The sequence below is a fragment of the Ahaetulla prasina genome, chromosome 2 (assembly GCF_028640845.1).
Source record: "Ahaetulla prasina isolate Xishuangbanna chromosome 2, ASM2864084v1, whole genome shotgun sequence".
Lineage (NCBI taxonomy): Eukaryota > Metazoa > Chordata > Lepidosauria > Squamata > Colubridae > Ahaetulla > Ahaetulla prasina.
In genome coordinates, this window is record NC_080540.1 from 291,133,482 (window position 1) to 291,146,523 (window position 13,042).

The window sequence follows — 13,042 nt, forward strand, 5'->3', positions numbered from 1 at the left end:
ATAGAAGAGAATGTTTATAGCTCGGGTTTGAACTGTGCGATCCTTGGTGCTCTCTGAGCTTGGTTCTTTTCTTACAGACATTTTATTACCCAGCTTAGGTCACATCATCAGTACTAGGAAGGAATGGGATTTACTCTCCAGGAATTGATAAAAATAGATTTCTGGTATCAAGCAAAGGAGGCATTTCACACCTAACAGTCGCCTCATATGTGCTTTTAAGTTTTAGCACCACACTTTAGAACGTCTCAGCCTTCTCAGCCTGGATAAAACCTAGAGATAGACCGGCTCTCTGACATTTTTATTTATTTATTTATTTATTTATTTATTTAATCACATTTTTATACCGCCCTATCTCCCAAGGGACTCAGGGCGGTTATATTTTTAGCCAATATAACTAATGCTACAAGATTCTAGAAGTTGAAATGTGCACAACTACAGGCAGGCAATTTGCAAAATCCTGGTCTAATGAGAGTCCTAGGTTTTAATGCACCCTCATTTTCGAGATGATGTCTAGTTTAATAAAAAGAAGGACTACGGGTGACATGACAGCAGTCTTCCAATATCTCAAGAAGAGGGAGTCAAGTTATTCTCCAAAACACCTGAAGGCAAGACAAGAAGCAATGGGTGGAAACTAATCAAGGAGAGAAGCAACCTAGAACTAAGGAGAAATTTCCTGAAAGTGAGAACAATCAGTGGAACCACTTGCTCCAGAAGTTGTGAATGCTCCAACACTGGAAGTTTTGAAGAAGAGATTGGATAACCCATTTGTCTGAAGTGGTGTAGGGTTTCCTGTCTGACCTGGGGTTCGGACTAGAAGACCTCTAAGGTCCCTTCCAACTCTGTTATTCTGTATCTGTATCTTTAGAAGCCATTGATCCATTGTGGCAACACTGAAGCCTCCAAGATGACCTCAGCTGAGCTAGCTTCAGAGTTGACAGATGCTTTCAATCTGTCAAACAAAATAGATCTTATACTTAGAACTAAGCGCATATCCGATAACAATATTAGCGGCAGAAATCTCCATTTTGTCAGGATACAATGGAAGAATTAAGGAATTCTTTTATTTAAATCTTCTAACGGCTTTCTTTTTCCCCCACAGGTCGTGAAAGGCAGCTGAATTGTGTTAGGTGTACTCTACCTGGGCCATGTCATCTATATTGCCCTTCACCCCGCCGGTTGTGAAGAGACTGTTAGGGTGGAAGAAATCCGCTGGCGGCTCAGGAGGTGCTGGTGGAGGTGAGCAGAATGGGCAGGAAGAAAAGTGGTGCGAAAAAGCAGTGAAAAGTTTGGTCAAGAAGCTCAAGAAGACGGGACAACTGGATGAGCTTGAAAAAGCAATCACTACCCAGAACTGCAATACAAAATGTGTTACAATACCAAGGTAAGAATGTTCTAAAGCAAAATGGACTTGTAATTTAATAAGTATACAGCAAGGGTGCAATCATGTTTCCCTTTTGTTTATCTACCAATATTTTTGGTTATGGCGGTACTTATTTACCAGGGTATATTGGCTCTTCAGTCAGTTACCACATTTAAATGTCATCTTCCCATTTGGATCATTAACTTCAATTTTGTAAGCCAAAATTTGCTATTAGAATTTGTCTAAGTTGTCAATATTGGTTCTGAGATGTCTACTTTCCTTCTTGAGTATCAAGAACATCTGGGTATTTTTTCCTAGTGGGTTTAAAATGACAAGTAGGGAAGCTGTATATGTGATGAAGTGGGAAGTATTCCCAGAAGAGAATATGGATTCATTTATTTTTTTAAAAAATGGAAATTTTCTTTTGGAACATTATGCACTTGGATCTGATTCCTTCATGTGTCCTGGCCTCCTTAAAAAAAAACCCAGTATATATAGTGATGAAATACCCAGAGGAAAACCAAAGGATCTAATATGAATAAATATTTATAAAGCATAAATTATAGCCTTAGAGAGTGGTGCGGTAGCCTAGAGGTAGAGCTCTCGCCTCACAATCAGGAGGCTATGAGTTTGATCCTAGGTAGAGGCAGATATTTTTCTCTCTGGGCACATTGAGAATATATCTGCTGAACAAAACTCCGCATTGGCGACAGGAAGGGCATCCGGTCAGTAAAAGGCTCCATTCAGTTGCCCAGTTGTCCACCCCGCAAGGGATTATGGAGTCATTAGAAGAAGATAAATGATAGCAGTAGGAACTTATGAGTATGATAGAAGGCTTAAATGAAAGGGAGTATGGTAAACCATACATTCTGAATACTCGTTTGCCTAAAATTGTAATGTCATGCATGCTGCGAATTCTGGAGAGTGTTCTGTCCCAGCTCATTTGAAAGATACTTCATTAAACAAAGCTTGTTTAAGGCTAGATTCAACCAACGTATTTAAAGATATATGTGTTCAACAATAACAGCCATTGATACACTGATTCTGTTTGGAGGCTGTTTGGGTCAGGGTGGAATGGGATAGAAGGGCCTTTGAACAGTAGTTGTGTCCTTTTCTCCTTTGGGAAATCGTCCTTCAAACAATGTACTCATGACCTGGTCACTTAGTGACTGGGTTTTATAGTAATGCACTCTATATGGTGCTGCCTTTGAAGATCACCTGGAAGCTACTGCTGATTCAAAACGTAGTGGCCCATTGATCATCACTCCAAATTAAAGATGTGTCCTTACTTACTAAGTCTTACATTGTTGATAGGGTAAGTGTGGTAGAATCTAGTGAGGAGGTAGATCCCCCAGGAGGGAGGCAACACATTCCAGAGGAGTAAGAGGCAACTCGGCCCAGATACCATGGATGAAAACAGCCCCTTCTCTAAATAGTTACACGGAGTGTATTGTAGATGCAGAAGGTGCTGTCTTTGGTATGGCAAGATTTTTTTCTATAGGTGTCTGTAAAACAATAAGGAACTCGGCTTGGACGAATTATGTTGCATTGGTTGCTAGTTGGTTTCTGAATACAATTCAAACTGCTAGTTACTACTTATGTTTCCCTGCATGACATAGGGCCTAACTATCTAAGAGAATACTTGCCTTCAGTTCTTTGTGCACGCCCACTGTGTTCCAACAGGTTAGGTGCGTTCCAGGTCGCCTCTTTCAAATATTGTCTTCTTGCAGGACTGAGAAAGGAAGTCTTCTCTGTCACAGCCTCACCCTTTTCCTCCTCCTCTTCCTCCTCCTCCCCCCCCCCCCAGTCCCCAGACACAAGGACCGTGTCCTCTCTTCTAGGTTTCAAGCAAGCTCTTAAAACTGGCTTTGTTCCCTGGTCTGGGATTAATGTATTGTTAAAGTCTTCCATTTTGGGGTACTGTGTCTTGCTTTTGTTTGTTTGTTTGATTTGTGTCATTTTGAGATTGTTTTTGTCTGGGCCATCGCTATGGCTTTAGGTTTTATTTGCTTGTGTGGATTTTATTGGTACGCTCCCCAGCATCAGTTGGGACTGGATAGCTATGGTATATTGAAATAAACATATACATATACGTGTGTAGGTGTTTGTTTCAATTTATTGTAGCCACCTAACTCCAGTTGACTCTGAGGAGCAGACCGTGTAAGCCATCATGGAACGAGGCCTGCTTGAATCACAGGCTTTCCTCTAAGTGTTACAACAGTAACCTCATTGAAAACTTGCCTGACAGGAGCTACTGATTCTGTTTTATATTTTGTGCTATTTTAAGGTGATCGTGGCAATAGCCTTCCAGGCAAAAAGTTTGCTATATATCCTCTAGGGTAGGGGTCTCCAACCTTGACAACTTTAAGACTTGTGGACTTCAACTCCCAGAATTCTGCCAAGGTTGGAGACCCCAACTACCAGGCCGCAGTCTGTTTGAAACAGGAGTGCAGGAGAGATGGGCAAGGCTTCTCTCACACGAGCAGAGGGCGCTTGCGCTCATGTGCGAAGCTCCATTCACAAAGAATTGAGCTTTGCACACGAGTGCCCTCCTCTCGCACAAGGGGAGCTTCACACGCTCAGACAAGTGCCCTCTGTTCGCATGAGTGGAGCTTTGTGCATAAGTGCAAGCATCCTTTGCTTGTGCATGAAGCTGCATTTGCGTGAGCTGTGGGCGTGTGAGCCTGTCACTTGCACAAATGTAGCTGTGCACGCACCCATGTGCCTGCCACTCACGCCCCCTCTCCCCCACGCCAGGCCAGGCCACCAAGCTAGAAAGGTTGGGGACTGTTACACTAGGGTCCTTTATCACAAATGTACTAATTTTGGCAATAAATGATGCCTTGCTTGCAGGTGCTCACTCTACCTTTGTCAGTTGGAAGAGGGACATATTGTTGATAACCTATATACAGGTTATATATTGCCTTACACAACGTAAGCCACCCTGAGTCTTCGGAGAAGGGCGGGATATAAATTCAAATTAAAAAAAAAAATACTGCTAAGAAATTTTAGGAGGGCATGGGCCATTTTTACTAGAAGGTTCCATTAAGAACCAGATCTTTGATACCAGGTTCATGGAGCTCATTCAGTTTATAAAGGTAAAGGTAAAGGTTCCCCTTGCACATATGTGCTAGTCGTTGCCGACTCTAGGGGGTGGTGCTCATCTCCGTTTCAAAGCCAAAGAGCCAGCGCTGTCCGAAATGTCTCCGTGGTCATGTGGCCGGCATGACTCAATGCCAAAGGCGCACGGAACGCTGTTACCTTCCCACCAAAGGTGGTCCCAATTTTTTTTACTTGCATTTTTACATGCTTTCGAAACTGCTAGGTTGGCAGAAGCTAAGACAAGTAATGGGAGCTCACCCCGTTACACGGCAGCACTAGGGATTCGAACCGCTGGGCTGCCGACCTTTCAATTGACAAGCTCAACGTCCTAGCCCCTGAGCCACTGCGTCAGTTTGTAGTCAGCCCTAATCATAGCCCAAGTGATAAAAGTATCACCTGCTGATCTTGCCTACACTGACAAGTGGAAATTGCTTGCCCACAAAACCTCCTGCTGGAGACAGAAATAGTAACCATGCAAAGAGATTCTTAAAGAACAGGTGACAGCACCTGAGTGGGGAAAAAATTCAGCCTCTTTACCATAAACTCCTTATGTGGTGAGATCACCTCCATTAGGGCTTCCACCAGCATACCTGCCACCATACCACACATATAATACCACCCACCATCACTAAACCCACAGATCCAGCTTTTCTCTTCTCCCCTTCCTGCTTCTGAAGGGGGCCACTGCAGTGAGCATTATCCTGTTGCTGCATCACCCAACTATCACCTGTTATGCATGGAAGTCACTCTAATACCCACTCTTACTTTAGAAATGACTACTCACATGGCTTTCCCTGCCCTAGGTAACCTATCATCCCTTCGATCTTTGGATTCAGTATCTTTCAGATTGAAGGGGTTCTGACAAAATGTATTTATGATCAGTCCTATTTTGCAACAAAATGCTATACCTTCTTATATATATGGATACTTTACCTTAATGGGAACGCAGGCTTTCTTCTTCAGATCCTTTTTGGATTAGTGAGGACCCCTAGAAATGTAAATGAAGTACCTTGTAGTACTCACAGTTTAGTTCAGGTTAAAAGAAGTACAGGTAATCCATGCTTGAAGTGACTACTCATCCCACCTCCAGGTTATAACTTGCCTATCATACCAGATTTACTTTACATCTTCTCAGGATCTTTGTATCAGTTCAGAACATTGGGGTATTGCTAAACTTGATTGAGGCCACAATTTTCCCTGTTATTGATTTATTTATCTGCTTTTTATTCAGGAGCTCAGGATGGGATATGTAGTGCTCCCTCCTATAGTCCCCCTACAACAATTCTTCCCTTCCTTTCTTCCTTCCTTCCTTCCTTTTCTAGGCTGTCCATCTCAGCCAAGTGACTCTGGGCAGCTAAAACTATAAAATGGTTGAAACAATTAAAAACAATAAATTGCAGTAAGAGAAGAGTTACTGGTTCAAAGTCATTCAGTGACTTTGAACCAGTAACTCTGGTTCTCATCTTAGGGCAAACTGCAATCTAATAATCAAGTATTCAGCAATGGTAGGCAATTCCCCCAACTTTAAGACAGAATTCCCTTCCGACATTGTTTCTGACCAGCGGTATAAACCTGGGGAACAGATTCTGTACGATAGCAATATCTGAGGATGTTGGAATCATCAAGAACACCAAGGGTCATTATCAGTTGTCTAGAGGTGTGTTGATCGTACGGAAGGAGTGCCACACATTTGAACAAGTACCATGAAACAGGATAGAACATATTGTCTCCGACACTTCGGTTGCAATCAGTCAAATCAACACGTAACTCAAGTGTGAAATGATGTTCCCTTCTATGCCTAATTGGACAATTCTGAAAATCGTCACACACCAGTTACCTCCATTGGTAGGCAGACTCACAGGATCCAATCAACACGTTGGTAGATGTGGTAAGTCCAGAAGCTAAAGTACATCAAGAATATTTCATAGGAATGTAACACATACACTGTTCAAATACCAGGAGAGATCAATCACAATCTCTTTGTCTCCTCTCAAAGTACTCTTTGATTGGACATCTATGTATTAATACAACCACTCACTTTTTCCTCTACTGATGCTTACTCCACTAAGTGCTTTCAGTCTTAGGAGAAGTGAGGAAGAAATGGGAGCTGAGTGGCTAGGCATGCACAGCGGGATAACTTCCAGCTAGAAATCTCAGGTCCAGACAATTCTGAAAAGGCTTCTGTGTGTGAACAAGACAACATTTTGTTGTATTTTTATCTTTCCCTTTTTATACAGTGGTACCTCAGTACTCATTATTAATTGGTTCCAGGAGGCATGATGAGTACCAAACACATTTCCCCCATAAGGAATAATGTAGTGAGTCACAAGGCAGCTGACACCAACAAGTTCTAGCTTGTGCATTGAATACCAGACAAACTAATACTGGGACACAATGTTTGTAATAAAATGCATTGAGTACCAAATTCGATGAACTTCAAAGCAGTTGAGTACCAAGGTACCACGGTATATGTAATTCAAGGCGATGAACATATCTAATACTTCGGCCTTCTAATTTCTGTACAACAACAATCTTGTGAAGTTGGGTTGGCTGAGAGAGAGTGACTCATCCAGCTGGCTTTCATGCCTAATGGAAGTGGATAATGAGAGACTGGGGAAAGTAATGTAGGGTCGACCAGGCTAAACCTGAAGGTGGGGTCAATATCGGTGGTGGGTTTCAAAATTTTTTACTAATGGTTCTGTGCATGTGGCTTCTTGTGTATAGGTAGCATGAAATAAACTTGTAATATTGCTGAACTCTATTTTGATTACTGACTTCTTGCACCTGACATGTACCGTATTTTTCGGAGTATATAAAACGCACCTTTTTCCCCAAAAAAAGAGGGTGAAAATTTGGGTGCGTCTTACACTGTAGCCCTGCCCAGCTTCTCAAACCGAGGTTTCAGAGGCTCAAAAAAAAACCCATCAGAAATGGAGGTTCAGAAAAGAAGCCCCAAACAGAGCTTCAGGAAAAAAGCCCCCAAATAAAGCTTCAGAAAAGAAGCTCCCAGACAGAGCATCAGAGGCTTTTTTTCTGAAGTTCTGTTTTGGAGCCAAAAAAAAAAAGCCAAAAAAAGCAAGGCACAGAGCTCACAACCAAGGAACCTGTTGCTAAAATTCACTTCTGGGAACAGCTGATTGGGGGTATTCTGGGAGGCCAATCAGCTTTTTTCTTATTTTCCTCCCCAAAAACTAAGGGCCTCTGGTGGCTCAGACTGGTAAGACAGTCTGTTATTAACACAGCTGCTTGCTATTACTGCAGGTTCTAGTCCCACCAGGCCCAAGGTTGACTCAGCCTTCCATCCTTTATAAGGTAGGTAAAACGAGGACCCAGATTGTTGGAGGCAATAAGTTGACTTTGTATATAATATACAAATGGATTAAGACTATTGCTTAACATAGTGTAAACCGCCCTGAGTCTTCGGAGAAGGGCGGGATATAAATGCAAATTTTTTTTAAAAAGGTGCGTCTTATACTCCAGTGCGTCTTATACTCAGAAAAATACGGTGGTAAGTAGGCAGGTGTCAACCCTGAAGCCATTTTGGAGCATCTTCAGGGCTGCCACAGGCCTCAGAATTTTGATTGTGTTGGGTCTGTTTCTTGGAACCCTGACAGCAGGTGGATTGGTTAGGTAGGTTGTGCTTGAAGCCAAGGGATACTAAGATTTTTTTGGATTTTTTCCCCCCTGCTTATCACTCCTACCTCAAATGTTGCTACCCCAGAACATGCATGTCCACTCCAAATATGGACCACTCAAAGCCAGTTGCTCTGTGTGCATAACAGTTTGTGCATGGGATCACTATGAATGAAATCATCTTGAAAATTTAAACACTAACACCAGAATATGCAATTGAGAGTAAGAATGGGGATGGCTTTGTCCTATTCTGCACAATGTGCATGAGGGATTGACTCTCTTCCAAGTGCAAATGTGGATGAATCAAACACTTGAATTAAAAATAACGCTCCCACAAGACATCCAGTAAACTTGTTAGTCGACTGTTTGGTGCACTATATCAAGAATTGGCATAATTGGATGGCACTTACGAAAATAACCATGAAAAAAAGTAGATTGAGGTGTCATAGCCAACATTCTTAACATAGAATTAAAAGTGCAACATTGAAGTCTCTGCAGCCTTGAACAAAATGTGGAGAAATAACTAATAAGAGATTGAATGCTACTGAACTTCGACAGAAGAGCCTCTTCTGGCACATACCGGCACCCTTGGTCTGCAAAATCTTTGCATTTATTGGAATTCAGATATTTGATAGTTGACAAGGCAGGCACATTGTTTACTTCATCGTCAGCTTTTTAGGAACACAATTATTTTAATCATCTGATTGATTAAGTGTACTAGCCTTAATAACTCTGACCTTTATATTTCAGACTGTTACTTAAATGTTGAATCCAATTTAAATACCTGATCTGTTAGGAAATACAATAATTCTTTACATATGATTTGAATTATTCCAGAGGAGTATGAATTTCATTGACTAAATGCCAAAGTAAATATTTTGTATTCTATTATATGAGATAGTCATGTCACTATTAATAACTAATCTTAGTGATTGATGTTTTTTTTTTTAAAAAAGCTGATTATTGAGTAAGGAAATGAAAGTGGACTCAATGAAGATAGTTCTTTTGGACATCATCCAGGAAACTAATTTACAGCAATTTTTAAGTCACAAAGCTGATAAGATTTCCTGTGATTTCAGTATATTATTGCTTTTCCTTTAAAGTGGCAATAAAATGACAAACGAGGCATGGGAGACGTTTTCAAAGAATTGACCGCCACTTTGAAAACACCTTGCATACCTCATTTGTCATTTGTTGCATATGTACCTAATATTTTGCTGTTCCCTTTTGCTTAACAGTGTTATAAACAAAGCTCTAGAAAAGAGTAAGCAACAGTAAGCAAAATAAGCTAAAGATAGACGAAAAGAGAAAGAAATCTAATCTTATTCACCATCCTTGTTTTCACCATGTTCACACACTTCTTCACACACTATTGTTTTTAATAGTTTTAATGTTTAGCCAAATTTGAATTAGATTTTTATAGTGTTTTTTAATCTATTTATGTATATTGTTTTATGTTGGCTGTAAACCACCCTGAGTCCTTCGGGAGAAGGGCGGTATAGAAATTTAATTAAACTAAACTAAACTAAACTAAACTAAACTAAACTAAACTAAACTAAACTAAACTGCACTCCCTTTTTTAAATTCTCAACTCTTGAAGATCTCATCAACTCCATCCTCTTGGCCCATTTACTCTTCCATCACATATTCACTTTGCATTTTAGTTCTCAATTCTCTTCATCTGATCCAGCCATCTCATTCCATTCACTTACTTACGTATTCAGTCTGCAGTATTAATTATTCATAATCCCATCCCTTGTTTTACCAACATGCTGCCTAAGTATCCCCATTCCCACTGCCTTCGATTTTCTTTTTTTATGTTTCCTTTGATGTACTCTGATGTGTTCGCTTACTTTTCTAACTGGTCTTAGATGGAAATTAAAATTGAAGAGAATGTTTGCTTATTAAACTGTTCCCTATAATGCCAAGCATGGAAAACCTAAACCATAGGGTAAGAAAAAAAAATCCCCACACACCCCAGAATTTGAATGTTTTCATGTTCAAAACATGTTTATTCTTAAATTTTATTTTAAAATTCTATTTTCCTAGGTTCCAAACTCACAGGGAACTTACGGTTTAAAACAGTAAAGGTTGTTTTCATTTTTTTATAATGTGGAGCTTGGAAAAAAAACCTGCAAAGTTAAAACTCTCAAGGGCATTCACAGCATGATTGTAATACTTTCTCAAACTCTTCGAGAACTATCTTGTCTCTGGAGAACCCAGTGCCCAAGTCAGATAGTTTTTAGATACTAGTGCTATGTACTTTTTCTTCAGCCACAGATTTTTTTATAAGTACAATTTATGGTGGAAACGGCACAGATAATAACAATACCTGATTATGAGGACTGCATAATGCATAGAGAGTAAATAGGAGTTTTCCAGTGGAATTCAACAGGAGGAAAAGATAACCAAGAGAAAGGAGAATGGTCAAGGAAGCTGTATGTTCTGAGGAATTGTGCATTCAGTGGTAAGAGGGGTCAAAAGATCATCTCCCAAATAGCAGCTGGTTGCAAGAACTGGGTCCGAAGAGCCGATTTCCTGTTTGAGTGATTAAATGACTGTTTCTTGTGAGTAAGCCAAGACTTTAGGGCAGTGGTTCTCAACCTTTATAGTGCTGCGACCCCTTTAATACAATTCCCCACGATGTGGCGACCCCAACTGTAAAATTCATCGCAGTGATAGGCAGCGATCTCAGCGCACCTCAGCAGCCGCAGAAGGGGGAAAAAAGCGGCAAACTGTTTTTTTGAATTTATCGTGCCTGAAGCCGTATTGGCTAGCGATCTGAACTGCTTGTGATTGCCTTGACTACGGAGGCATTAAAACGGAGACTCCTCCCCTATTAAGTTTATCGCGCCTGAAGCCAGATTAGGCTACCGATTGGGAGTGATTGCAGCTGGCTTGAGAGGGAGACATCAGAGCAAAGATTTCTCTCTTTTTTAATTCATCACGCCTGAAGCCGAATTCGGCTAGCGATTTGAAGAGCCTGCAGCTGGCTTGAGAGGGAGACATCAGAGCAAAGATTTCTCTCTTTTTTAATTCATCGCGCCTGAAGCCGAATTCAGCTAGCGATTTGAAGAGCCTGCAGCTGGCTTGTGGAGTCAAACATTAGAGCGCGATTCTTTGACTCACAAGTATACTTCCCATATTTCCGATGGTCTTAGGCGACCCCTGGCAAATCATCATTCGACCCCCAACAGGGTCGCGACCCACAGGTTGAGAACCACTGTTTTAGGGGGTATATAAGAAAGTCAGGTTGTTGGTAGTTAGCTTATTGAGCTGATGTCAGTCCTATGAGGCAGACCAGGCTAGGAAATGAACTCCATAGAAGACTAAAGATTACTTTTATTGTAAGTCTGATTCCCCTTCTTTTCTTTTACAACCATCTGAATTAGGGAGGTGTCTACTTGAGATGTTTGCATATATACTTTCTACTTGCTCCAGACTTAAATCCATGTCTTCTTCTTTTGTGTTTTTGGTAATGGTTCTGCCCTCTGTTCCTCAAGGCCACCCTTTTCACGTGCTACATCTAATGATTGTTTGCTTTAGAATGAATGGAATTTCCTGAAAATAAAAATACGAAAAGCACAAAGGGGGAAAAAAAAAAGCAGTCTAGCAGAAGAAACCTTTGCAAAACGACCTTCATGAAGATCTGAGAACAGTATTCAAATTAAAAAGAAATGAATGCGTGTATGAATTGCTCAAGGAAGATGGCAAAATGTTAAGGGACAACTTTTACGTCTTGGCTTCCCCAGCTGAGAAGAATGGCCGAGCGGGAGGCAGGCAAGAAGGAGGATGTGACTTGGGAAGGCAGTGTTTCTCCCCCCCCCATCTCTTTTTTTTGTGTGTGTGTGCGCAACTGGTAGTTTTTTAATATCCAGGTCCAACATCCTCCCTAACTTCTTTATCACAAGCATCATAGAATTCTGAGTTGAAAAATCTCTGGAACTTACATTCATGTGAAGTGTCACTTTTCTCCTCTCTAGATAGCTGCCATTCTTGATCACACCTTCAGGAGAAACTTGAGTCTGTTGACTTGTTTGCTAAGCCAGTCTGGCTGCGAAAGACTTCCTTCCCTCTTTAATACATTTGATCTCAATAACTCTAAGCAAGTGCTCTTGAATTTCCTTTCCCGCTGCTTCTCTCTCTATGCCTCTTTCCTGTTCTCTTCCTGAGAAGAGACTCTACCTTTTTAGTTATCTCTTGGTGCAAACAAAACGATGCATGCATGCCATACAACCTTCAGAGGTGGGCCTGTGAAGGGGAGTAGAATCCTTCAGGCTTGAATGTACTCTGACTGCTTTAATCCAGTCAGACTATTCAACCTCAAGAATAGCTTGCAGTGCTATTTTACTTAGAGGTTGATGACTTTTAGATGGATCTGCTAATGGAGATAGGTTGGGTCCATAAGGAAGCTAGCTTTCCTCCCTAGTCCTGGACCATCTAGTAGAATCAGAATCAGAATAGAGCTGGAAGGGACCTTGGAGTAGGAGATCCTATACTTGTAATGTCAAACCTATGGCACATGTGCCACAGCTGGCATGCAGAGCCTTCTCTGCAGGCACGTGAACTGTCGCTGAGCTCAGCTCCACTATGCATGCGTGCACACCTCCCACCAGCCAGCTGATTTTCAGGATGCGCAGGGGGTGGAGCACATGCGGGAGACACGTGCATATGTGCTGGGGCAGGGCTCGCGCGGATGCACAAGGGGCAGAGTGTGGGGGTGCAGTGCATCCCCCCACGGCCCATTTTTGGGCCCAGGAGACTTCCAGGAGTCTCCACGTGGCCCGTTTTGGATGCCAGGTAAGTGCAGGGCCTGTGCGGAGCCTGGGGAGGGCAAAAAACAGGCTTCCCGGAAGTCTGGAAACGGGCCTGTTTCCAGCCTCCGGAGCCCGGGGGAGTCCATTTTTGCCCTCCTGGAGGTTCGATGAAAGCCTCCGGAGCCTGGAA

General features: G+C 41.7%; 1 protein-coding gene across 5 annotated transcripts in view; it reads left to right on the top strand.

Moving 5' to 3' along the window:
- The window catches only part of SMAD2 (SMAD family member 2), a 59,451-nt gene that overhangs the window by 18,250 nt on the left and 28,159 nt on the right, over positions 1-13,042 (top strand). For 4 of the 5 annotated variants that reach the window (XM_058171014.1, XM_058171017.1, XM_058171013.1 and 1 more), the window contains exon 2: positions 1,100-1,381. In XM_058171014.1, coding sequence (XP_058026997.1) covers positions 1,146-1,381 — 236 coding nt within the window. In that variant the 5' untranslated portion in view covers positions 1,100-1,145. Of the gene's footprint in view, positions 1-1,099; positions 1,382-13,042 lie in introns of those variants that run through there. The other variant, XM_058171018.1, reaches the window with a different exon arrangement.